This window comes from Antedon mediterranea, chromosome 4, assembly GCF_964355755.1.
Source record: "Antedon mediterranea chromosome 4, ecAntMedi1.1, whole genome shotgun sequence".
In the NCBI taxonomy this organism is placed as follows: Eukaryota; Metazoa; Echinodermata; class Crinoidea; order Comatulida; family Antedonidae; genus Antedon; species Antedon mediterranea.
In genome coordinates, this window is record NC_092673.1 from 29665024 (window position 1) to 29690771 (window position 25748).

The 25748-nt window shown below is 30.4% G+C and overlaps 1 protein-coding gene across 4 annotated transcripts in view; it reads left to right on the plus strand.

Moving 5' to 3' along the window:
* Nucleotides 1-22773, plus strand: part of LOC140047222 (transcription factor COE3-like) — a 91624-nt gene extending 68851 nt beyond the window's left edge. Inside the window, exons 7-14 of one of the 4 annotated variants that reach the window (XM_072092109.1) lie at nucleotides 11884-11965; nucleotides 13678-13798; nucleotides 14538-14668; nucleotides 15309-15524; nucleotides 16124-16325; nucleotides 16707-16886; nucleotides 17444-17635; nucleotides 19253-22773. In XM_072092109.1, coding sequence (XP_071948210.1) covers nucleotides 11884-11965; nucleotides 13678-13798; nucleotides 14538-14668; nucleotides 15309-15524; nucleotides 16124-16325; nucleotides 16707-16886; nucleotides 17444-17635; nucleotides 19253-19362 — 1234 coding nt within the window. In that variant the 3' untranslated portion in view covers nucleotides 19363-22773. Of the gene's footprint in view, nucleotides 1-11883; nucleotides 11966-13677; nucleotides 13799-14537; nucleotides 14669-15308; nucleotides 15525-16123; nucleotides 16326-16706; nucleotides 16887-17443; nucleotides 17636-18746; nucleotides 18795-19252 lie in introns of all 4 variants that reach the window. The other 3 variants (XM_072092110.1, XM_072092113.1, XM_072092112.1) reach the window with 3 other exon arrangements.
* Nucleotides 22774-25748: the final 2975 nt, after the last annotated feature.

The window sequence follows — 25748 nt, forward strand, 5'->3', positions numbered from 1 at the left end:
TTTTTCTGGTTTGTGGTATTCATCTTTGTCACCATCATATTTCATCTGTACAGTAGTTCAGGGTCAATGCAACCAACAGAACTTGACTTACATAATTTGAGGAGGAGGAGGAGGAGGAGGTAAACAAAAACATCAAGTTGAATTATTTTATGATTTTAATTTGTATATTCTTTGTTTTAAATGTAGTTTTATCAATAATAATGCTATAAATTGTGTAATACCTGGATTGATTAAAAGATTATTACATCCCAAGGGTAGTAGTCACAGCAAAATGATGAGATTTTACATTTTTAATAAAATATTTTTTTGTTTTAATAATAAAAAATATCTTTAATATAGATGTTTTATTTCAAATTGTGCAAAGTAAGAATAAACAACAGACAAAAATATACTATTATATCCATATATTTATGAATTAACAATGTATACACAAAGAATTGTTGTTAGTCATTTCCATAGTAACAACAAGTTATTTAAATTTGTCCCAGGTGAACTAACACCAACTGTCAAAAACCAAAAAAAAAAACACATACCATTAATATATTTTAAGCAATAATTGTCCCCTTGTGTCAAATTTACTAAATTGTTTGATTAACACACAAACGCTGTGATGACTTCCTAAAGCCCTTTTCAACTTCCTGCTTGAATCTATTACTTTTCCATAGTGGATAATTTTTTAAATACTATTATATATTTATCACTTTTGTTTATATTTATGTTTATTAAAGTCATAGATATTATTTGGTATACTTAAAATGCACAGTAGGTATAAAAACAATTGTGAAATAATTATGTAACTTTCTAGACTTACTTAAAACATAGATTCCTCCATCCCCTTCTTTCAAATCTCAGTCCTTGTTCTTGTATCTCCGAATTACGAGCCATTTTTTTCCCTTCAGATACTTCAATTCAAGTATTTTTTTCATTTTCTCCTAAATATTTGTCAATAATTATTTACACTATCATTTTTATGAATAATTTCCGTATCATTTGAAGATTTTTATTTTGTATTTCCATCAAAGTAGAAAAAAATATATGGTAATAAACTAATATCAATAAATTTAGTTGGAGGGGATATTAAAAACTGAATTTTATTAAAGCCGCTAGGGACTCTTATAGTAAAACATGATTTTTAAATGTTCACCGCCAAATAAAATTGACCCCTTAGCCTCCCAAAATTGTGATGACTTGATTGGAGTATCATTTTCAATGGAGAAGGATGAGTTACAGACAGAGTGGAGCCAGAATCTGCAGAATACATCTGCTAGAGTCATCCAAACACTCAAACTACCACATAAAAATACAAACAAGTGTACATAAATTTTCTCCTGCATCTCAACTGGCCTTGTACTAGCGAAATTCCTCAGGGTTTAATGAGGTCAAAGGTCTGCCATTCTGTTTTTGAAATTTGTTCAACTTTGTTAATGGGTGCATTTGAGATCCTGATCAAAAACCCTATAATTTTTGTTGGAATTCATTTTATATTAGCATGATTTTTGTAGGGTCATAACTTCCAGGTTTCCGTCGTCTCTGGATTACTTACAAAGCAGTAAGGTGGTTCTTAAATCATTCTATTGATAATCAATATTTTGTCATTAAATATTTGACATTAATAATTATAATTTTCATATTTGTATAGGTTTTGAAAAATAAGATATCCACCTACTAGTGCTGTGCTCCATATATTCATAGTTTTAACGTCTTTCCTCATGCATAACTTTATTTTATTAAGATTAAAAAAGTAGATCGATTCCTTGACCTCTACAATTTATACATCAAAACTTTTCAACAAATTTGACTATTAAGTTCTCAGCATTTTGGCCAGAACTGTTGACAAGCAAATGGTCTTTCAAGTCGGGTTTAATTTCCACGGCAACCCAATCACAAAAGTACACTACCCTAATTTGGTATTGTAAAAATAATTAGTTGATACATCTTCATACTTTTAAATTTATAACAGGTTTTTTTGCCTATATCTGATATCAAGGGCCATGTTACACCTTTTGTACTTAAAAGGTTCATAGTACTTAATTTAAGTAGCATCCTTTGATGTGTGTATTATTTACAGTTAATGAAACAAACTTTTCTCCACTAAACTCAATAAATCAATCAGTTCTACTGGTCTATTTTCTCCTTGGGCCATTTTATTTCAAGCATGGGTGAGTGATTTACCTAATCAGTGAGATACTGTTACAAAGTTACTATATCGAGAAAGTTTTCCATGCTTTTTAAATGAATGTTCTGTTTATAAACTAGTAGGTTTCATTTAAACGCTTTGGTAGTGACTTAGAACAGGTGGTTTAACAAAAATTTGATACCAATTAAAACAAATTCAAGCAAATTTGGACCTACTTTTTGGCCTGTTGATAGTTCATATCTGAATATGAAGGTATCCTAATAAACTTATTGACAGAAAAGAGACCATACCCATAATGTTATTTATACTTTTTAAATTTTGAGGTGCATCATTTGTCACAAGTTGCACTTCATACAACTCGTCGACTTGTCGTTTTACCAGGATTTATATATCGTTATATACAGTATATCACTTACAATGTTAGCCTGTGTCGTTTGATGGAAGTCTAATCTAGATGGATTGTCCTATTGAATACGCTCATTAAATACAGTAAATATCTACACAGTGGTTTAGCATAGCATTCCCAACGGTTAGCCTCAATACCCAAAAGAATAATCACAAATCGTAGCACAATTAGTGTACCATTCTTCCGCCGTACGTTTCGTCTCTACTCTCTTTTTTTTTGTTTCTACAACTGGCGCCAGAATGTGGCCAAATTTTAGATCGTTAGTTCATGATGAAATAATATAATTGGAAGTTATTAATTTCAAAATCCTATTTCTTTTATATCATAAGTACTTAATAGGATTACTTTGAATTATGTAATATTAAGTTTATTCATGAACAAGTTGAAAATACCCAATGATTATGAATATTTATATTGTTAACATTAATTAACTGTTAACTAATGAAATTCAGAAAAGCAAGTTTAAATTTGTTTTTTTGTTGTAAACATTCTAGATAGATGTTTTATACTTTATACCATCTTGGTTTTTTTTGTTAGTTGTTATTTTTCATTTATTAATAAGTCTTTTTTTTAATTATTTTTTTTTTATTTACTGTATATTAGTTAGAAGTTTTGTTTTTAATATCAACATTATTGTATTATATATGACTTTGTTATACTAGATTAGCTAAACTATCAAAAACAAGTGACCAAGACTTAGCTTATAGCTATTCATCAACATCATTGTAATTATATTTTGTTGTAAATATTTTTGAGTCAAATCATTAGGGAGCTGATTTGAATTCTCTTTTTATTGGAGTGTTGACAACATTAGATGCAAGGTACGGTTACGCATCATTTCTCAACCGTTTTCTCACAAAGTATTGTCCTCCATACTTTGAAGTATCCGCAACCTTTTGCGTAGATAATAGGCAATGTTACGCAGCAATCTGTTACCGTGTTTGTTTATGGTTGCCATTAGACAAATTTTTGGCTTATCATTTTAATATTTATGGCCATTCTTAACCAATTTCAATACTTTCTTTGTTTGAGTAGCAAAATGCTTTTAGGATTACTTTGTGATTCTGCTATAGCTTTTTTTAAACAAGAAAAGAATATTATTTTTTTCCACACATATTCATTGTATAGAATATCTCTTGTCTCATCATACTTAGAAGCTAGTTGCCTTCTTCACTTACATTGTTTAGTCTGCTATAAGACAGTATTAACTCTCTTATTTTATTACCGTACATAATGTTATCCTCAATAAAAAATAATTTTATGAAAGCCTCTATTCAGTGCCATATATATTTATTTTATTATTCTAATTATTATACCCTTGTCAAATTCCCAAGAAAGCTAATAGGAACCTCAATTAACATAATAATTAAATAAAGTCTAATAATAGTAGACATGAGTAGATAGAGCAGCTATATTTACTTTGAATTGATACACAAACCTACATGTCTCAAGTGTGGGTGTATTTTTATTGAACAAATTCAACAATATTTGCGAACAAGCGGTAACAAAATCAGGCCAATTGTTCTATAAATACTCAGTTTGACCATCCACTTGAATCGGCCACTTCAAACTGACCACTTGTTTGAACAAGGTATGTAATTGACCAAATTATTACACGTTATGGATATTGTTTAACCCGTTTTTATTCCAGTCTGTAAGACGATACATCAAATACAGTGTAGTACCATACACCGGCCTAGAGAGGGAGTATTGGCTCTTGGGCTACAATCAGAATTTTGTTAAATTTTTAGGCTTATAGTTTCTTTTAGCTTAATTCAATCGCAAGTGGTGTATTACTATTATACGATGCAATGATTTAAAAAAAAAATATATTTTCCGCTTTGATGGAAATATGTATTATCTTCCACAGGCAATTTTTATGTATAGCTTTGCTGTAGTAGTATGTCTATTTGCCCTTCTATGAAACACTCCACTGGCCTAGATTTGTTGATTAGTAACATGATGACTATCTAATTTTTGTCCATTTTACCATTATTTATTATGGTTTTATTTCTATAAATAAAAGTATAGAAAATAATTTCTATTTTTACTATTCTCTAGGTATAAAACAAAATTTAGTATAAAATCAGAGTGAGTTAAAAAAAATGTAAGGAGGAAAATATATTGTGGTTTAAACATGTTTGTAGAGCTTTCATTAATATATTCCTGTTGCTTTGTTAATGTTATACCTATATGAAGAGAATGTATACGGTTACAGTGTGATCGCTTGGAGGTGCTAAGTAGGTCTTGTTTGTGCAAATTTACTCTTTTTCATTCCATTCAACAGACTCAAACGCTTGTTCAAACGTAAAGGCAGAAAATGAGGTTACGCAGAATGCATTTCATTGCTAACTTTAAAAAAACCTCTGACCGCAAATAAACCTTTATGTTTTTCACAATGGTAGAAAAGCCCTGCATCTGTCTGTAGTCTTCATGTTTTCAATAAAACGATTCTGAAGACGATTTATTAAAGATTTATATGATAATGAAGGGAATACCTCAAAATAAATAGAACTGGGTTATTTGTAATTTTGGTAAAATAAACCCCAAAGACAGATTCGTTTTTTTGTTACTCTTCAGATTCCAATTTCACTTTGGGAACAAAGAATGCTTCAGAATTCTTTGGAGGAAAATTATTGACTTGTCAACATAATTTAATAGAAGATAAATAAACAGGAATGTGGCTTCTATGTTTGACATAAAGAAAACCATTTCATGTCTATTTATAGCAATTTTGATTATTTCAGAGTTTATGATTATTTTTTCAAGAACAAGGGGGAAATATTTATTATAACTTAAAATAGGTCATGCAGAAATTACTGTATTTTAAATTTATATTTATGTTTAAAAGTATTTTAAATATTTATTTTAATTTTAAATATTTTAGTCGGTTTAGTTTCCTGCAAGATTCAGTAAATCATTATTTTAAATTAATTCATTTTTAATAATATTTTTCTCTTGGTGGAATTTTCTACTTTTTTCTCTTAATACAAAAGATTGTTTGTAATGTTATTTATACTCCATATACATTGTTTACCATGTTTGTTTTCTATTATTTAATTGTCTGTATGGAAATTAATGTGAAATAAATACATTTGACCATTAGTTAATGTTGACCATTTTCAAAACATTGCTCTTTGACAATTCATTAGTTCATTTATTTTGTAGCTTCTGAAACAAGCAGGAAATTATTAGCATGTATTGTATGTAGGAATGTTACGCTCGATAACTTGTATGATTTCCGTCAAAAACAATTTTTGCAGTTGTTCTGGTTGTAAACTTGTTGACATTGTTCGTTAGCTTTATTTCCTTGATAACTATGTTCATTTTTACTAACATTTATTTGTTTTCTATTTTATAATCAAGGAAGGAAGACTTGATAATAACAAAAAATCATTAAAAGTATACAATCATTGTGATCCTTTGCAGAATAATATTTAAATAATAACATTTTTTTTTAATGAATTTGAAGTGAGCGTAATTAAATTTTGTATAAATGTTAAGTCCTGGTATTAATGTCAGTGTTAGTTGCTAGGAGACCGAACACAAACGACATTTCCCTACTGTCTTGGTTAAAGGACAGAGGAAGTGTTTTCATCAAGTGGTTTATAATTTTAAAATCGTTTTTCAAATGAATTCGAACAAAAAAGGACTGAAATGTGATGACATGTATTTTTCTGTTGGTGAAACTCTGTAGCGATCATTATGTACTTACAAGGAGAGAATAAATATGCCATTAATTTAGACTTAAAGGTTTGTGTAATATTAGAAAAGTCGCACAATGAAAATGAGAAAAATTAGTGGAAGTATTCACAACTTTTTAAACAAAGGATATATTTGTAACAAATTACATAACACATTGGTGCTAAGGAATTTCATAAATGACTTGATATTTCAAAAGAATTGGCCGTCATTTAATCTATGTGTAAATCATGTCTGATTTGCTGCGTCATTTTCTACTACCGTAATTCTGACCCTCCTTTGGATGCGTTTCATATCATTTCTAGCATTTTAAAATTATCTTTTTATTATTGCGTTGTTAAGCTAATCATCATTATGTACGAGTGTGTAGACAAAGAGGCTAGTCAGAAAAGAGGCTAGTTAGGACAAAAAAATAATGTTTTTCCTCTTGTTCCCAGATCATTGCAAATAAAATGGAGTATAAATATACGATTTGATTAGAAAAATCACAAATAATTAAAATTTGTAACATTGACACCTTACTAAAATCACCTAAATAAATAATTTAAATCTCTGGTTATAGTGACAGTGAGATTTGAATAAACTTATTACAGTCAAAGTCAACCGCGTTAAAAAGTGAGAAAAAAGTACAAATTGTAATTTGCATCTACTACCAGCTCGTCGGCGGCGGCGGAGAATCAGGTATTGAAGATGGTAGAAAGAACCCTGACCTTACTGTTCAGGTGAATAACCACTAACTTATTTTTCCATCAGTAATCTTACAGTGACTAGATTACTTATTTCAGATTCTTATCCTTGGGGAATCGAATCGGCTTCTTTCCCCACACTGCCAAAACGAAAACCCGTCTAATTCACTGTTACACTTGAGCCGTTCGAGCAAGATGACGAAGCTTGAATTATTGATGAATCTTTGTGATTGCTTCGGTTCGCGCCCATGCGATACTGACTTGTAAAGGCAAGCTAGCGAAACGGCAAACTCTCCTGGGTCGACTGCTTGTTCCATACCATTAACTATTTGTAGTTAGTATGTTGAGTATTGCTTCATACCTTGCTATTGTATCTTTTACTCAATACAATTATTGGCAATGTGCTTTAAACTGTAGATAGGGAATGCTATTCAAGATACTAAGTGATGAAAATAACAACTTCCATTTCCCAGTTGTAGTCCAATTTTTAAAGTTGATGCAATAATTCAATAATCTTAATGCTGTTATTGAGTTGTTTTACAGTATTATTGAGGGTTGGAATGATAAATGTGTGTGTGTCCAAGCAAAAAAAAAACAAACAAAAAAACAATTGTTTGTGTTGGATAACTTAAAAGAAGTATATAGGCCAATGTCAACAGTAACTTGTGTGTACAAAGTTTCTACTATTGTAGAATATACTGTAGGTGTACTATTTTATACTAAATCCTATTTATTAATTGTAGATTAAACAAATATGTCTGCTAATTTGAAGTACATGAGAACAAAATGTAGGTAGAGTACATTTTTTTTTAAACTAGAAATAACTTAAAAGGTGATGAAGTGCACATGTACTAAAGATTGTTGCAATTGTGACGCTACAGAGTGTTGTCATCAACACATTTGCCAACGAAATACTACACTTAAACTGGGGTTTATAACCTTGTGGTTATAATGAGTATTTTTCATTGAGCCATGCTTATAATTTACAGTATTTATGATGCATTTCATGAGTATTTCTTCATTGATGATCATCCTGTAAATTTTCGCGACTTTGTGTCGACACATTGAAATGGCGCCAGCCTGTAGACTTATGAACATCCCTGCAATTGTAGTAGTAGATACCTTTGTAACTTGATAAAGTAGAAAACATTATTGTAATGCAATAAAATGTACAAAGCACTGCAAGGTATATGTAGTCAAGGATTTATATGTTTCAGTGTGTGTTCACATGTTAACTTACAAACAATACTAAAAAAAAATGTTCCTTTAACAAGAGTGTCACAATGTGAACGCAACTTTCACAAAATAATGTTAATATAAAATTTGTAAAAGAAACTATGAAATGAATGGTGACAACATTAATTACTATATAATAATAATTATTATTATTATTTTAAATATTATTATATACAAGAAAATCAATTATAAATGACATTTACTATTATTAAAGAAATATTTATCATTAGAATATCTTTCTGTTAAGCTTTTCCAACTGTTTACAGGCTTCAATAAAAACGCCATGAAATTACTAATGTAAATTAATGGTATAATATTATTTGGTTACTAAATGGAACTAACTATTTTCATTAAAGTTTTGTTTGTATTGCTATCTTTCAAAATATATTTGCTGCTAGTGTGTTTATTTTTAATTCTATACAGCTCAATATTTTATCCTGAAGTTGTTTGCAAGCCCGCCGGTTCATTATAAACTAATTGATCTATTCAGAATTCTGTTTGCTTACTTCTAATCAACTGAATTATAGAAGAATTGATTCTGTAGTTAAGTTTCACCTGAGGCGTTTAACGTGATATCTAAAGATAGGGAAATTTTGAAAATTGGAAGAACTATTAATGTATAGTAATGACTATGTAACCAATAGTATACTAAACAAACTTATTATTGATTTTGAAAGTCGTAGAGCAACCAGACACACCTTGTATACAAGTAAATATTAAGGACACCATCTGCCATAAAAGCATGTTAGAATGTAGAAAACTTTGAATTTTGTTATGTCTGTGTTACAATTGTGTTACAATTCTTGTTAAAGTTTATTTAAAATTAGTATACTAGTAAATAAAATAATTTAACAAGATCATATAAAGCAATATTAATAAATAATTAATAATAGAATAATATTGTTTGGTAATTTAAATATAAAGATCTTTTTTTTTATTCACCGTTTCATCACTCATTTTGATGATTAAGTGTAATTGATTATTTAATATTACTTATTATTAAGTTGGAAAGAGCATTTACTGACTGTTACAAACAATAAAATCCAATATGTTAAGTAGAATCTGTATTTTTATTTTTAAACAAACGTATCAAATTTGCCAATAACAATATCAGTGTTTTGTATTGAAGAAGCAATGATATTTTATTTTTCAAGTCACTTTCAATCGTTGTGTTTAATTACAAAATGCCCGTTAGATGTGAAATTCAGATTTTAATTACTTTGTTTCATTAGATTTGCTCTGATTAGAAAGCCAGACACCTGAGGCGTTCCAATGCTTGGTATGTTACAAACAAAAGAAGACCAAATCAACTAGAAAATGGAATTATAAACCAAAAAGAAACATCATTTTCTTCTCATATTTATCTTCTTATAATTGTGAATTAAGGTCTGATTACTGACTACTGACACTCTTACACTGCAAATAGTAATTTCGTTAATCTTTTCATTTTAGTAAAATTTGTTCTAGTTATTTATGTGTCTGAATATTTTTTTTTTGATTTGTTTTACTGCCATGGCTAAAATATTCGCAGATGATAATAAAATAAATTAATAAAACAAATAGAAAACTGTAAACAAATTAAACCGGTGTCATATTGCGTATTATAAATTCAAATTTGTTCATATAAAATCAAGTTCTTTTTTTATGAATGTAAGTTGAGAAATCGCAATGAAAGTTTATATACAATGATTTTGTTGTTCATTTACAATAATTCTTATATTATGAATATTAAAAATGAAAACAAAGCTGACGGAAAGTGTCTTTTCTCACTTAAAATCTAAGGTTGTTATCATAATATGAGTTTGAGCTTTTATTACAATAGTGAATCCATTCAGAGAGCCTCGGCAACGAGTCAATATTAACACATAAAGCACTGTATAGTAGACTAATGCATACTGAGCCATCTGGAGCGCGAGATTGAAAGATAATAATCAAGTGTGTAGTATATATACGAGAGTTGAATGGATAAGAGATTTGATTAAGGGATATATATAACGTAATAGGGATATAGACACTGCCTAAGGCTGTCTCTTTCTCCATTGATGAACAATGTTGCTTAAGGCTTAAACATTAGCTCGCATTAGCCTTGCGACGACCAGGCATGTAAAGATAACTATTGAATGAACAAAATACACATTCTTTATAATATCTAATTCACAGATAATTGGATAATTATAGAAATTATAAGATATCGAGTACATTGGGTTATTATTAAGTATTGATATCTAATTTTCGAGTCCGGTGATCTTGCATCTTTCGATCTCTCCTTTTATAACACTCAATAGCTAATCCACAAGAAGATTAGCTCAACGTAACTCGATCCGTTTCACCAACACGTTAATGTACGAGGTAATTTGCTGTAGGGGTGTGTGCTTTAGGAAGAATGAAACTGGAGAAATGTATTAAATATGATCAAATTATGTTTTTGCTTTTATGACATTTAGAAGCTAGCTAGCGACGATCATGTTACCTTATCAGGTCATCAACCAATGTAAAGAAAATAAAATTGTATCAATTCTAAATTGGGTTAAGGTTAGATCTTTTCTGCTTGTGCAATTCAGATGTGTCAAAGAAAAACAAGCAATTACGCAATGATAATGCACAATATTTGTATAATCAAACGTAATTAGAAATCGCAATTTGCTGGACAACCAAAAAAATGTTATCCTTATTTGTGGTGTAATAATATAAAAATGATTAAATTTATTTATAACGGAAATGTGGTTTAATACATATTTACATTTTGTAATATGAGTAAGTAATATGATAAATATAAGCATGTACTTTCATGAAACACATTCTTATTGTCGGGTTTCATCACGAGAAACACATTTTTTCCAGATAAATGTCATTATTTTGTCCAAAAGAGGCGATTTAAAATTTGAAACTCTGCGGATAAAAATATTTACTTGAATATAAATCAGATTGTCTCCACTAGCGCTAGACGAAATTAGATTATTTTTGTTGTTATTTTATTCTTCGTCTAATTTTAATGACAAATAACCATATTGTGCTAATAATATTATGAAGTAATTTAATATCAAATAACCATAATAATATCAGCAACCATAATATAAGAAGTCAATTATTGTTTACCCTAGTGTCATCAATTTGATACGATAGCTAGAAGCAGGTTTGACCGTCGGTCAGCCATAAAGTGACCTGTACTTGTTTTTTATCCTTTCTTATCAGATTCAATAAGATATATTCCCATGTTGATTATTTAATATTATACCTTATGACAAGTGAGACATTGACTAAACACAATCACTTTGAATACCACTCTTATTAGAATACTATCTAGCTATTTAAAGTCAGCTCTAAATTTTCATTTATCCTGATTGACCAGTTGTCAATTGACCGAAGTAGTAAATTGGCCGATAAAGTTATGAGAACGCTCTTTTGCTTGTCATTTATATGCATATTTATTCATAGGTTTCTCGTATTCAAAGATGTATGTTATTTCCTACGTGTGATTTTCACTATATTTCTTTGAGTAAATTATTGTTATTAAACGACAAAGTCTATCGCTGTCTTATCTTTGTTTTTAGTAAGTTTGAGAAAAAATTGCAAAATAAAATAAAAATGTGTTAACAGTACACGTTTTTCAAACAAATATTTTTATTTTTATTACATAATGTTAATTTTAATTTTTTAATAAATCTAAATCTATATTTTTACTGTATACTCAATGCTACATTGATTATATTTTTCAGATTCTTTTTGAAATTCTTTTTGAAGTGTAACCAGAATTGTTTGAAGAATGCAGGAAATCCACGGGATATGCGACGATTTCAGGTGAGTACGATAACATTGGATGCTTTAATTACGTTAAATTAAACAATTTGTACCAAACAGGAATGTAGTCAACATTTGATTGTATATTTCTGGAAACTTTTTTTAAGTACATAGATGTGCGTATGTGATAATTTATACGTACGTGTGTAGGTTCGCGTGAATTTTATAAATTTATTCATAAACACGTACCTACACCTGGAATGAACACATCTCAATTGACCCTATCACCAATAACATCAGAACAAGGACACTGCTGTAATATTAAACACTAAAGCTATTCAATTTCTGCAACTAGAGCGGCATTTAACACGTAAATATACCACGCCATGATGTTTAATCAAGTAAACCTGCCTAGCCAGCTTATGGTGTTAGTTTTCAATTTACAGACTCAACTCATTCTCTTAATACCCGATACGCCAGTACAAATACTAATAAGACGTTTTTTAATTGGGTTAATTCAACAATTGAATTTCATGCCTTATTGTGACGATTGTTCACTGAACGTCTTGTAGACGAAGGATGTGAAATTATGTTAAGATGAATTGCTGTTGTTACTACTACTACTAGGCTAGATATTCTGAAAATAATATTTCAAAGAGTGATTCGTAGCTAAAACATAATCCTTAAGGAAAATCCACAAGATTGTTTATTAATAATTATAATATGAAATATCGTAGTCGCATAACAATTATTAAAAAAGCAAAATATGTCTTTAAAATATCAGTCACTTGGCAGATTACATATTTTTCGTTAAAAAAAAACAACAAATTATTGGTTTTAACTTGAAATAGAAAAAAAAATCATAATTGTATAATTATATATTCCATATCAAAAAGGGCTTAAAATGAGAAATCTCCTGGCAACCATGCATGAAATTTATGTTTTGCTACTTTGATCGTGCTTATGCGAATTTGAAACCATTTTGATTCAAAGAAAAGTAGTGAAATATATTATTAGCTTGGATCGTGTTAAATATAATATTCATAACGTAACATAACACCAGGGTGCATTTGTGATGCTCTAAATGCTTCAAAATTACACAAATCTCTTTCCCAAAGTTGTAAAAAAAATAATGTGTAGCCGTTGTAACCTTGAGAGACACTTATCACAGAGGAATATTGAAAATAGAAAAATATGTCATATTTGCTCATAATAATTCTATGTTTTATATTTTATTTTATTAGTCAATAACATTAAATTTGAATATATCATCTTTCTTCGAACTTTAGAAAGGTTATGGTGAAAGATTCTAAAGAATTGAAATGTGTATTGTGAAATAAGAAAAGAATATTTAAAAGGAACATACTTGTTAATTTCAAAGAAACAATTTAAATTTAAAGATACATTGTTCCCCTTAAAAAATATTAGTTTTTTCAATTTTTTTGTTTAATATGTCATTTTGATGTCACATAATAATTATTCACTTTGACAAAAAACTGGATAAAAAAAAAATATTTTACCTGAAAATTATGTAATTTAAACCAACAAATTGTCTGGTCTGGTTTTTGGTTAAAATTTACTATTTTATTTGTGTTTTTATAAGTAAGGTAATTATTTTTTGGGTGTTTTTTTTAAACAGAAGTGAATAACTTTATTAAAACTGCAAAATGGCATATTTAAAGTCTGATTTTACACATTTACAGTACTAAAAAGTTTTAATCTTGTGTAAGGAAAATACTGTATGTTAAATTCATCTTTTTTTGTGTGTGTAGGTTGTTATCGCAACAACACCAAATGTCGACGGCCATGTTTTGTCTGTTTCTGACAACATGTTTGTCCACAACAACTCCAAACACGGCCGACGAGCTCGTCGTTTGGATCCGTCGGAAGGAGGTAAGTCTGTCACGTTCTTGTACGTGATCACCAAAATTTAGCTAGTGGTTTAAGTGAAAAATCAATCGTAATTAATTGGAAGTCGGGAGACTGAATTGAAACTTTACATTAGATTTGAAAATTATCATTTCCATCTCGTCGAGAAGTTGGTATCCATTTTTTGTAATTATATACAAAATAATATTTGGATGTCAGTATTTATGTTTTACAAATGCTACCAATATTTAATATATATTGTTTTTATACGAGTGTTGTACATCAACGTACGAGTATTCTCAACACATGTCCCACGTGAGGAGAGCAACGGGAGTTATTCTCAGTCGCGTGTAGAGTGTTTGCAACAACAGTCGCAATCATTAATCACCATCAAAAATGAACAATTCCAACTCAAGATGCTCAAGATTCAAACATTGACTTCAGTCGATACGTTATTGGCGACTCTAAATCATACCAAGCATTGTGTGCAACATAAACTTGTCAGCGTTTCTTCAAAGTTAATTGTATCACAAAAATATGAAAAAAATACAAAGTTGATAGAAATGTCTCGCGTTCCTTGACTCTCTCTTTATTGTTTAAAAACAATTTTATTGAACAGATGCATTTTGTATGTGAATTTTTTATTATTTTGTTTACATTAAACTTGCTGAGTTTTATTTAATTGATGTGAAGCATAACTTATTTATGTTTTTAATGAATCATTTTTAGCAATCTTAGCAAAATTAATTTGATATCTTTTCAGCAACTCCTTGCATCAAAGCTATAAGTCCGAGTGAAGGGTGGACCAATGGTGGCGCTACAGTTATAATCGTTGGCGACAACTTCTTTGACGGTTTACAAGTAGTTTTCGGGACGATGATTGTTTGGAGTGAGGTAATTCATTTGTCAATCACTACAAGTTTATCAATTGTTTCTTTAAGATTAGCCGAACGCCTGCAGATAATCTGTTTGCAAACCGTAATCATTTGAGATTATGTTTTAACGATAGATGATGTTATGATAACGCTGATTTCATCAAAGTAGTTCTAATTTTGGAGGTAACATCCGGAACAGGCAAATGTGCTTTGTGTCGTCAACCAAAACTGTTCATTAACCTTCAATTGAAACTGAATAACAACATTTATTTATATCAAAATATTCCTCCTTCTAAAGTTCTATAGATAGAACTATGTTGAATTCTTTTTTTTTTATTTGAAAAGGAACGTGATAAAATACAAAGTGAATGGATAAATTATATGTAGTATAACCATAGTATGTCTAAACTTATTTCTACAAATATTTTAAATAGAATACTGTACTGTAAATAGTACAACAAGAACAAGATGTAGTTTTATGAATGAGAAATGGAACAAAAAATGAAATGTTTTTAGCATGGGAAGAGCACTAATTCCCTGGTTTCACTTTTACAAGTTTTCATCAGAGGGTATCGTAAAGTAATATAATGCCATAAAATTTGTTTGGAAAAAGTTTCAAATCCCTTATTTAATAATATTTTGTATAATTTTTGTTACAGTTAATCACGTCACATGCCATCCGTGTACAGACACCTCCTAGGCACATACCGGGTGTGGTTGAGGTAACACTGTCGTACAAATCCAAGCAGTTTTGTAAGGGAGCGCCAGGCAGGTTTGTGTACGTGTCATTAACGGATCCAACCATCGATTACGGGTTTCAACGACTTAGTAAGTTAGTACCTCGTCATCCAGGTGATCCAGAGAGACTTCCAAAGGTGAGTGGACAGGTGTTTTATTCTACTTATGCAAATGAGTAGCAAGGCATTAAATTGAAAAAAGTATATGGAAATAAAAATACTGCAAAGTTATAATAAAACATTTTCGGACCAAATAAAGCTTTTTCCGTTATTTATTTATTTTTATTTTTTAAGTCGGTTTTTCAGCTATAGTGATAATTTCTTTAAATGTAATTAATGGTATTAAATCATTCGCACAATAAACTTTTTAAATTTATGTTTTTGTAATGAAATTTCTTGATTTATACAATGTCTTTCAAATATTCAAACTTTAAGACAACTATAAACTTAATAAAATACTTCAGTTGTTTGTTTTATGACGAATACTACCAAAAAAATATTTGAAACAATATCTGTATAATAAAGTTAGTTTATGATTATGAAAGAATATACTCATCAAACTAGAGAACAAATTTATTTTTATAGTTTAGGAACCACGAATGTGAGCCAAACAAAAGTTTCCCATTAACAACAAATGTTCAATTTTACGACGTACACGCTTTGACTTCTTTGCGGAAAACATGAACATAAAAATCTGATACACCTTCTGAAGATTGCGCTTCTCATTAATTTTACAGGAAATTATTCTCAAGAGGGCGGCAGACCTGGCTGAAGCGATTTACAGCAGCATGCCACGGAATCAACTGCCAGGCCTAGGTACTCCGAGATCTCCAGCCATCAATAACACTCCTCCTGTTTCCGGTAGTTTGATGCCGGTTAACCATCCCTTCGGTAGCCAACTGTCCGTAGCAGATCATCATGATAGTAGTGAACAATCAGGTTTGTCTATGACAGGTCTACTAAAACACATTTTAGCTACCTTTTGTACATTTTTGTCGGTTATAAAAACCTCATTAAAGAGACAAAGAACATGAAATGACTTGTGTGTTTTCCCTTGGCTTGTTCTCTCAACAGCTGTTGCATGTTTTTTAATCTTACCTGTTTCAAATATTTTGAGTTATTTTTATATCAATAAAAACATGAGGAATATCATAAATACGTATTAAACTACTGTATGCTGTAATATTAATATTTAGTTTTGCATTTGTTTACTGTTTGTTATATAAAATTTATTAATTAACTAAGAACATACAGTAATATTAATTTTTCTTTATGATTATGTCTTTGTATTTATACGTTTATTTTTTTCTCTTTGCCCAGGATTTTCAAGAGTACAACCCACGACCCTGTCACCTAGAGGGTACCCATCTGGTCTGTCCACTCATTCAAATGGTAGCTCAGGTTCCTACTCCTCATCAGCAATGAACGGCTATGGGCCAACTAACGGGCTCTCCAACATGGGAGTACCGTCATCGCCGGGCATTTTCAACGGTGCACCAAGTAAGTTTACTGTTTCATTTTCACACACCCAAACATTAATATTTAACCCTGGTAAGGAATGAACTCAGGAACGCAAAGATCTCGACTGCCATTCGATTTATATTCTCATGTTGGTTACTTTTTAACTAATATCCAGTTCATAGAGTCAGTGGATAAAAAAATTAATTTTAAAAATACATAAGCATGAATATGTGTTATTACCAGTGTATAAATAAGGGAACATATTCAATGTGTGAGTGCCACTTCCAATGCGGTTCAGAAGAGAATTCTTTTTAATACAGTTTTCTCCGCTTAAAACAATCCACTTTTTTTGACATGCTTGCTTTTTTTGTTGTGTATCATATTATCTCCCGATCCAAGTGAAAGTGTGTTCAACTTTCAAGTTGTTTCATTTATCCACCGAAGTGAATGGCAATATTTACAGCTCTTGTCTGCTTTCTTTATTTTTATTTCTGCTTCACACGTTATTCATACTTTTTTGCTCAAACATTCTCTCTTTTGTTGTACTTCCACACACACATTTTTTTGTTTTTCTTTTTCTTTTCTGCTTTCGCTAGCAGTAATTCCTTCCTCACCGACTGCGCCCCAAACCCCAAGCAGTTCGGGCGAAAATCAGGCCACGCACGCAACTACTCCGGGGATATTCTCGTTCTCGCCCGCCAACATGATCACGGCCGTTAAACAGAAGAGTGCTTTTGCACCGGTTATTCGGTGTCCGTCCAGCCCATCCAATGTTGGCACTAATCAAGGTGAGGTTTACCGGCAGATGTCTTTGCAATCCAAAATGCCTCTATTCTAACCCTGCATTCCACCTGCTTTCACTGTGGCTTGCTAACCATTGCACGATTTATGTTTTTATCACCTTATTCACATTTTCCTTAATCCATTTTCCTTATTTTTTACTAACATTTCCCTCTTTGCAGATTTGATGTCATTAGTTCTATTCATAGAACAGTGTTTAAATTTGAAACACGTTTTCGTTTCCACATGTATTTTGGGAAATTAAAAAAAAAATTCAGAATGAGAAATGAATATGTATTTTATATGGAGCCTAAAATAACATTGAACTTTAGAATATTAAACGTAGAATGTAGATTATTAGAATAACTTGTCAAATACCTAAACTTAATTATAATGTTAGTTTGTTTTCCTCAAGATAACTAATCGTAGTGTTATTAGTAGTAGAATATTAACAATATCAAGTTAACAATAGTATTTTTAATCATTAATTTTTTCAATAATTATTATACATATATACATTTTGGTGTAAATGACAGAAATCTGTTTGTACAAGCTTTTAAAAATCCTCAATAAAACTGAAATAAGTTGGCAGGTGGAGGATTTTTGTTGGTGGTGCTACATGAACACAAAGTGTATATAAATAAATATACAATCGATATATAATAAAATTTCATTTCACCGATCACGCACTCATTCCATGTTTTGTCTTTTCATATTAATGAGCACATCTTAATTTCAACGCTATTTGCTTTTTCTTAAAACAAAAGCATAACGCCACAATTCCATTGTTGCACCTCCTATCTTCAATAAAACTTTGATTGTGTTTAATGTGTATTATTGGGTCACCTCCTGTGCCTGTACTGTCAAATAATTGCCATATCATAACAATTGGAGATAGATTTAATGTGTATCTTTGATAAGATGATTAGGCCAATAGGTTGTTATGAAAAATAAATGAATTTTTATTCCTTTTTTCTTTCTTCATGCGCCAATTCTATCAAATTTAGTTAGTTATTAAAATGCTACTTGATATAAATTAAATTGATGATTGTTATTTTGTAAGTCATGTTGGTAGTGATAATTTTTTTCTAAAATTCATTTATTTTATCATTCTTAAAGGGAAAACATGGTCGTGGTCCTGGTGAAGCGAAACAATAGGAAACAGAAGTTAGTTAATTCTCCTTTTTTTTCTTTGAAAACTGCAAACAAAAATGTTTAATAATTTAGAATTATTAATAATTTTAATAATAGGATAGATTTATAAACTACATTTTTACAATACTTTTAAATATTTTATAGTTGAATAAATTAAGAAATTAGAAATTTTAAGTAAGTTGGCAAAAGAAGTTTTTAAAATCTTTCCGCAAGCTTTACGTAAAATATGCATGGCAGTTGCTAACACGTTTGTCAAATCTGAGTAAACATTCATTGAAATGCTTTTGAAAATTATAAAATACAACCATGCTCTTTGAAATAATTATAATTTGGAGCAAAAAATAAAGGTACACAATTCTAGTCTACCAGTATATTGTTGTCACAAATATTTTATGTTTGGTTTCAGGGTATTAAATAGAAATATTATTTTTCAATTCATAATTCTTAATAAATGTGTTTTTATTTAACAGGGAATACTGCTATGATGTCGCCGCCGTCGTTCTGTGGAGTGGGCGGTCCATTTGCTTTACCCACGTGCAGTGGCTCATATAGCAGTCATATTGATAGCCCACCAAAATAGCTGAAATATATAAAAATATATGAAAAAAAAAACAATTATAAATCAGGAAAAGGAACTACTGTATAGACTTAGTTGTGACAACGTTTTTCTCTGGAGCTCACAAAAAAAAGGAGTGATGACGACGCAGCCAACATGAACAAATTCTGAAATAAGATTGTCTTCAACAGATGTGGATCACCTGATCATATGAACAGTCATGTGGTCAGTCATGTGACATTGGGATGGGAGGGTGAATATTAGCAATGAGATTTTTAGGAAAATGTTTTTATATTCTCGCATTGTATTCTGGACATTTAGGATTAAGTTATTGAAAAATATACAGAACAATTTTATACAAGATAATACTAAGCATGATTTTACTGAACGCATGAACAAAAAGGGCACAAAAAGGGCACGATGATTTGCTGCATTTGAAATAGTAAAACATATTTTTTGTGTTCTGGTTGATTCCATGATATATGAAGATGTGTGTGAGTGTATGTATGCCAAAGCACTGGTAGAAGAGATTTTGATGATGATGATGATGTTGATGATTATGATGATGATGATTTGTAACATACAACCGAACATTAAACATATCCCTATGTGTATTTTTTACAAACATTAAAGTTAGTTTTGTCAGATCAGTATGTTTAGAATATATTTGGTGTGTTACTATGGTAATTTAAGGTTAGGTTAGACCAATGATTAATATTTTTTTATTATGTATTATTGGTATTATTAAAATCTTATATTAGACATTCATCAGACATTAACAAAAGAAACATTTCCATGTTAGCAACATGAGTTGTATACTTACAATTCCATGTGATTATACTAATGCTCAGATGTATAGAAAAATAGTTTTCAGACGTTTTAATGGTAGGACAATTTTAAGTCATTAATTTGTCAGGATAAAATAAAGTTTAACTAATTTTATACCTCATTTACTTACCAGAATTTTGATCAACTATTTCTACTTAAGAGACATAGCAAACTTACTTAAAGTGAATTGTATGTCTTCGGTGAAATAGGAAACTCCTATTTGTACCTAAGTGTGATAGTAGATGTCTATTGGTACTTAAGTGAAATATCAAACTTCTATTTGTACTTATGTATGATAGTAGATATCTATAATTGGTACTTAGGTGAAATAACAAAGTTCTAATTGCACTTAAGTGAAATAACGTTTGAAATGAAATTTGCATGTTGGAAGACGGCTCATGAGTCAACTGTAAATATTGGCTTGGAAAAAAAATACTTTGGATTGAAATGGAACATAAATTTATGGATGTTGGCTTTATTTTTGTAAAATGCTTCCCAGTCTATGTGTTCATGTAAATTATATATAACCAATATTATTTTAAATATCCATGATATGTGTTAAATTTTTTTTAAACAAAAAATCTTGTTGTTTTACTTAATAAGGGAAACTGGTGACCAAATTTTGTAATGCAAAAAAAAATAACAATATTATTTTAAAAAGTCGTACCAATTGCCTGTATAGAGGTGGTGACAATCCGGTATCAATAACAATAATAATTTTATAAGATAGTTTACAATTCTTTCATCAAGAAGAACTTCCATTCACGTTCTATTATCCTGTGTTGCAGTACCTCTTGCCAGGAATCAAGCCTGGACAACGATTTCCTGATTTATGTTTTAATTTCAGAATATCGACAACCGATTTATAAATCAACAGCTAAGTAATCCCACTTAGTAGTGTGCAAAATGTAGTATTTATAATTTTTTTTAAACTAATTTTTAAAGATGTATTGTCCCCCAAAAACATGAAAAATGAAGATGATTGAAATCAGAGTTTAAATAAGTCATTTAGCAGTTTTATTAAAGTTATTCATTTCCTTTAAAACAAAAATAAAGAAGACAAAATAAACTGTTAAATTTGACTATTTCTTGCTTCAAATTAAAGGTTTTTTCAGTTAAATAATATTGTTTTCAATCCAATTTCCAACTAATACGGTATGTGAATTGTTTTAGTTATTTTTTCAGAGGGACAATATATCTTTAATATTTTTTTTTTGCACCAGATAATAGTAACTTCACACAATATATTTATGATGCTTTATTACACATGTATGTAAATTACTATATTAATAAAATTGTATTCTTTTTATGTTATATAAACTGACTTTAATAAACAATTAAAACATTTAATAAATAATAAAATTGAATTGCTAAAGTCTTCCAGTCCTGCTGAAGACTTTTATGATTTAGAAGACAATGACATTATTAATAACATTATTACAAATGTACGTTTTAATGTTGCAATTGAATTCATGACCAAATCTGTATGAAATTGTGTATATACATTGAAGATGTGTTTTGATTAGGTTTTATTAATGTGTATTTTGTGATAAATTCAGGGAGAAAACAAATTCTTGGTTTAAATAGGCCTAGTATGTTTTTTTTTTCAATTTGATAATACAGGATTGTGTATCCTTTCTTGAGTTAAAGATACCATACTTCATAGTATTAAATGCTAACACATTACACTTTTTAAATATTCTCTTTTAGAAAGACAATTTGTTAATAATAATAATCATGTCGCGATTGTTATTTAGTATAGATTATAATAGCTGTATGCATATCCACTTTTTCTAAGGTTTCTTGTACTATATTTGCCCTACTGTTTTATTGTATCTTATGTAGTTAAATATATTGTAATATAATTTGTATGTTCAATTCCAATTATGGTTTGTGAGGGGGTATGGTTGGGTGGGGGAGGGGGGTTGCAGTAATCAAGTAGAGGCAGAGATGGGAATGTCTGTAAGAACGACCTTGCAGGGTAACAAGCAGTGTGTACTATTCGTTTTTAATGTTTTTAAATACAGAACTTTTATCAAAATTAATTAAAGTAATTATCAATATTTTGACCATATCTGCCTTCAGATAATTATTAAGCTTAAATAATATTTAATCTTGTATCACATTATTGGTTTAGATTTTCTTCATTGATTTAAACCGAAGTTGATTTTAGATAAAGGAGACGTTTAAGCAAATAAACATACACACAGGGTAGTAGTTAGAGTGACACTTTTGCAAAGAATAAGTGCTTATATATTGAGAACATTGACAAATTTTGAAGTTATTCTACTACTACTACTACTACTACTACTACTACTACTTCTACTACTACTACTACTACTACTACTACTACTACTACTACTACTACTTATGTAGTTTAATTATATTCAGTCTTTTGTTATTTCTATTGATGTGTGAAAAATGCTCTGTAAAGAACCACGTATATTTTTGTTGTTGAAGACGTTATAAAACATACATGTTTGTTTTGTTCTTTTTGTTGGCCATGTATATAGTTGCGCTGTGCTGCAGTTTTGTTGGTCTTTTTTCTCATGTATGCTTGTTATTATTATTGTTTAAATCATCTGAATAAACTATTATAAAACGTTATTATTTTGTGATTTACTACAGCTCAAAATATATACGGATACATAGAAATATTATCTCATAATTGAATTTTAAAAACTTTAGATTTTGGCCATTTTCGATCTTTCGAATTTTAAAAACTTTAGATTTTGGCAATTTTTCGAACAAAATCCCTAAAATGCACTATAGTACAGGGATTTAGTTTTTTATTTATATCAAAAAATAAAAGGGTCGAAAAATGGCTATTTTTCGAAAATTTCCCTGTACTATAGTACAGGGATTTAGCCAATAAATATAGCCAATTTTCGACCTTTTTATTTTTTCCATAAAACTTGTTACTATAGAATAATTGACATGCGCAGAACCAAATATTCGACTCTGCGCATGTTTATTATGCTATAGTAACCATTTATGTCAAAAAATAGACAAAACTGGTTACTATAGCATGATTGACATGCACAGAACCTAATATTCGACTCTGCCCATGTTTATTATGCTATAGTAACCATTTATGTCAAAAAATAAAAGGGTCGAAAAATGGCAATTTTTCGCAAATTTCCCTGTACTATAGTACAGGGATTTAGCCAATAAATAGGCCTATAGTCAATTTTCGACCTTTTTATTTTTTGATAAAACTGGTTACTATAGAATAATTGACATACGCAGAACCCAATATTCGACTCTGCGCATGTTTATTATGCTATAGTAACCATTTATGTCAAAAAATAGACAAAACTGGTTACTATAGCATAATTGACATGCGCAGAACCTAATATTCCACTCTGCGCATGTTTATTATGGTATAGCAACTATTTATATCAAAAAATAAAAGGGTTGAAAAATGGCCATTTTTCGAAAATTTCCCTGTACTATAGTACAGGGATTTAGCCAATAAATATAGCCAATTTTTGACCTTTTTATTTTTTGATAAAACTGGTTACTATAGAATAATTGACATACGCAGAACCCAATATTCGACTCTGCACATGTTTATTATGCTATAGTAACCATTTATGTCAAAAAATAGACAAAACTGGTTACTATAGCATAATTGACATGCACAGAACCTAATATTCGACTCTGCCCATGTTTATTATGCTATAGTAACCATTTATGTCAAAAAATAAAAGGGTCGAAAAATGGCCATTTTTCGAAAATTTTCCTGTACTATAGTACAGGGATTTAGCCAATAAATATAGCAAATTTTCGACCTTTTTATTTTTTGATAAAACTGGTTACTATAGAATAATTGACATGCGCAGAACCCAATATTTGACTCTGCGCATGTTTATTATGCTATAGTAACCATTTATGTAAAAAAATTGACAAAACTGGTTACTATAGCATAATTGACATGCGCAGAACCTAATATTACACTCTGCGCATGTTTATTATGGTATAGCAACTATTTATATCAAAAAATAAAAGGGTCGAAAAATGGCCATTTTTCGAAAATTTCCCTGTACTATAGTACAGGGATTTAGCCAATAAATATAGCCAATTTTCGACCTTTTTATTTTTCGATAAAACTGGTTACTATAGAATAATTGACATGCGCAGAACCCAATATTCGACTCTGCGCATGTTTATTATGCTATAGTAACCAATTATGTCAAAAAATAGAAAAAAACTGGTTACTATAGCATAATTGACATGCGCAGAACCTAATTTTCGACTCTGCGTATATTTATTTACGTATCCGGATATTCACCCCCTGGACATTTACCCCCCGGAAAACTACCCCCCGGACAACCACCACCTGGACCACTACCTCCTTAGGACAACTACCCCTTTAGTAGGACAACTACCCCCCGGACAAATACTCCCCGGACAACTACCCCCCTTAGGACAACAACCCCCTTAGGACAACTACCCCCTGGACAACTACCCCCGGAAAATTACCCCCTAGGAACAATTACCCCCCCCCCCACTCGGGTAATTACCCCGCGGACAACTACCTCTGAAACAATACTCCCCGTAGGACAACTACTTCCTGGACAATACTTCGAGGGCAAATAATCTTTTAGGACAACTACTTCCGTAGGACAACTAACCCCTGGACAACTACCCCCCGGACAATTACCCACTAGGAACAATTACCCACTAGGAACAATTACCCACTGACAATTACCCCCCGAAGAATTACCACCCCCCCCCCCCCCCACCACCACCGGGTAAATACCCCGCGGACAACTACCTCTGACACAATACTCCCCGTAGAACAACTACCTCCTGAAAGCTGGACAATACTCCGAGGGAAAATAATCTTTTAGGACAACTACCTCCGTAGGACAACTAACCCCTGGACAACTACCACCCAGACAACTATCCAAAAACTACCCCTCGGACGGACAACTACCACCCAGACCATTCAACAACCTGACTCTGCAACAGTGTATAATAGGAATTAATAACTATATTTTAATTCGTTACTTTGACGAATTACTATTCATTATTGTAAACAAAAGTAAAAGATTGAACATAAATATAGCCTGGTATAAACTGAAGATTGTCACACATGATCATAGGATAGTCGAACGTATTATATAGTACTCCCTGTATTTACTGTAAAGACTGGGTTCGCTGATAATAATAATAGTTTTTGCGTCAGGACAATGCTTCGATAACCACTGGTCTTAAAAGAATTAATTTTTGTCTCATATTTGTCATATATGTATTTTTGTACACTTGAAGAATAATATCACTTTTGATATTTGACCTCAATGTTCACTCACCGAATAAACGGCGATCTTTAAATAAATTCCCCTCAAATAAACGGTGACCATGTCACTCCCATGAAACATCATATGGAATAATCGGCGTCTATTTCCATTAGATTATACCCCCTCCCATTGAATAAACAACTTTCTTCCAATAATGTCCACCTAAAAACCACCTAAACAATAAACAGCCCAGGCCCTTTTTTCAATAAATACGGTACTTTAAATCTAGCACATCTGTGTTTCGAAACTAGAGACCCGAGACCAGAGACCCGAGAC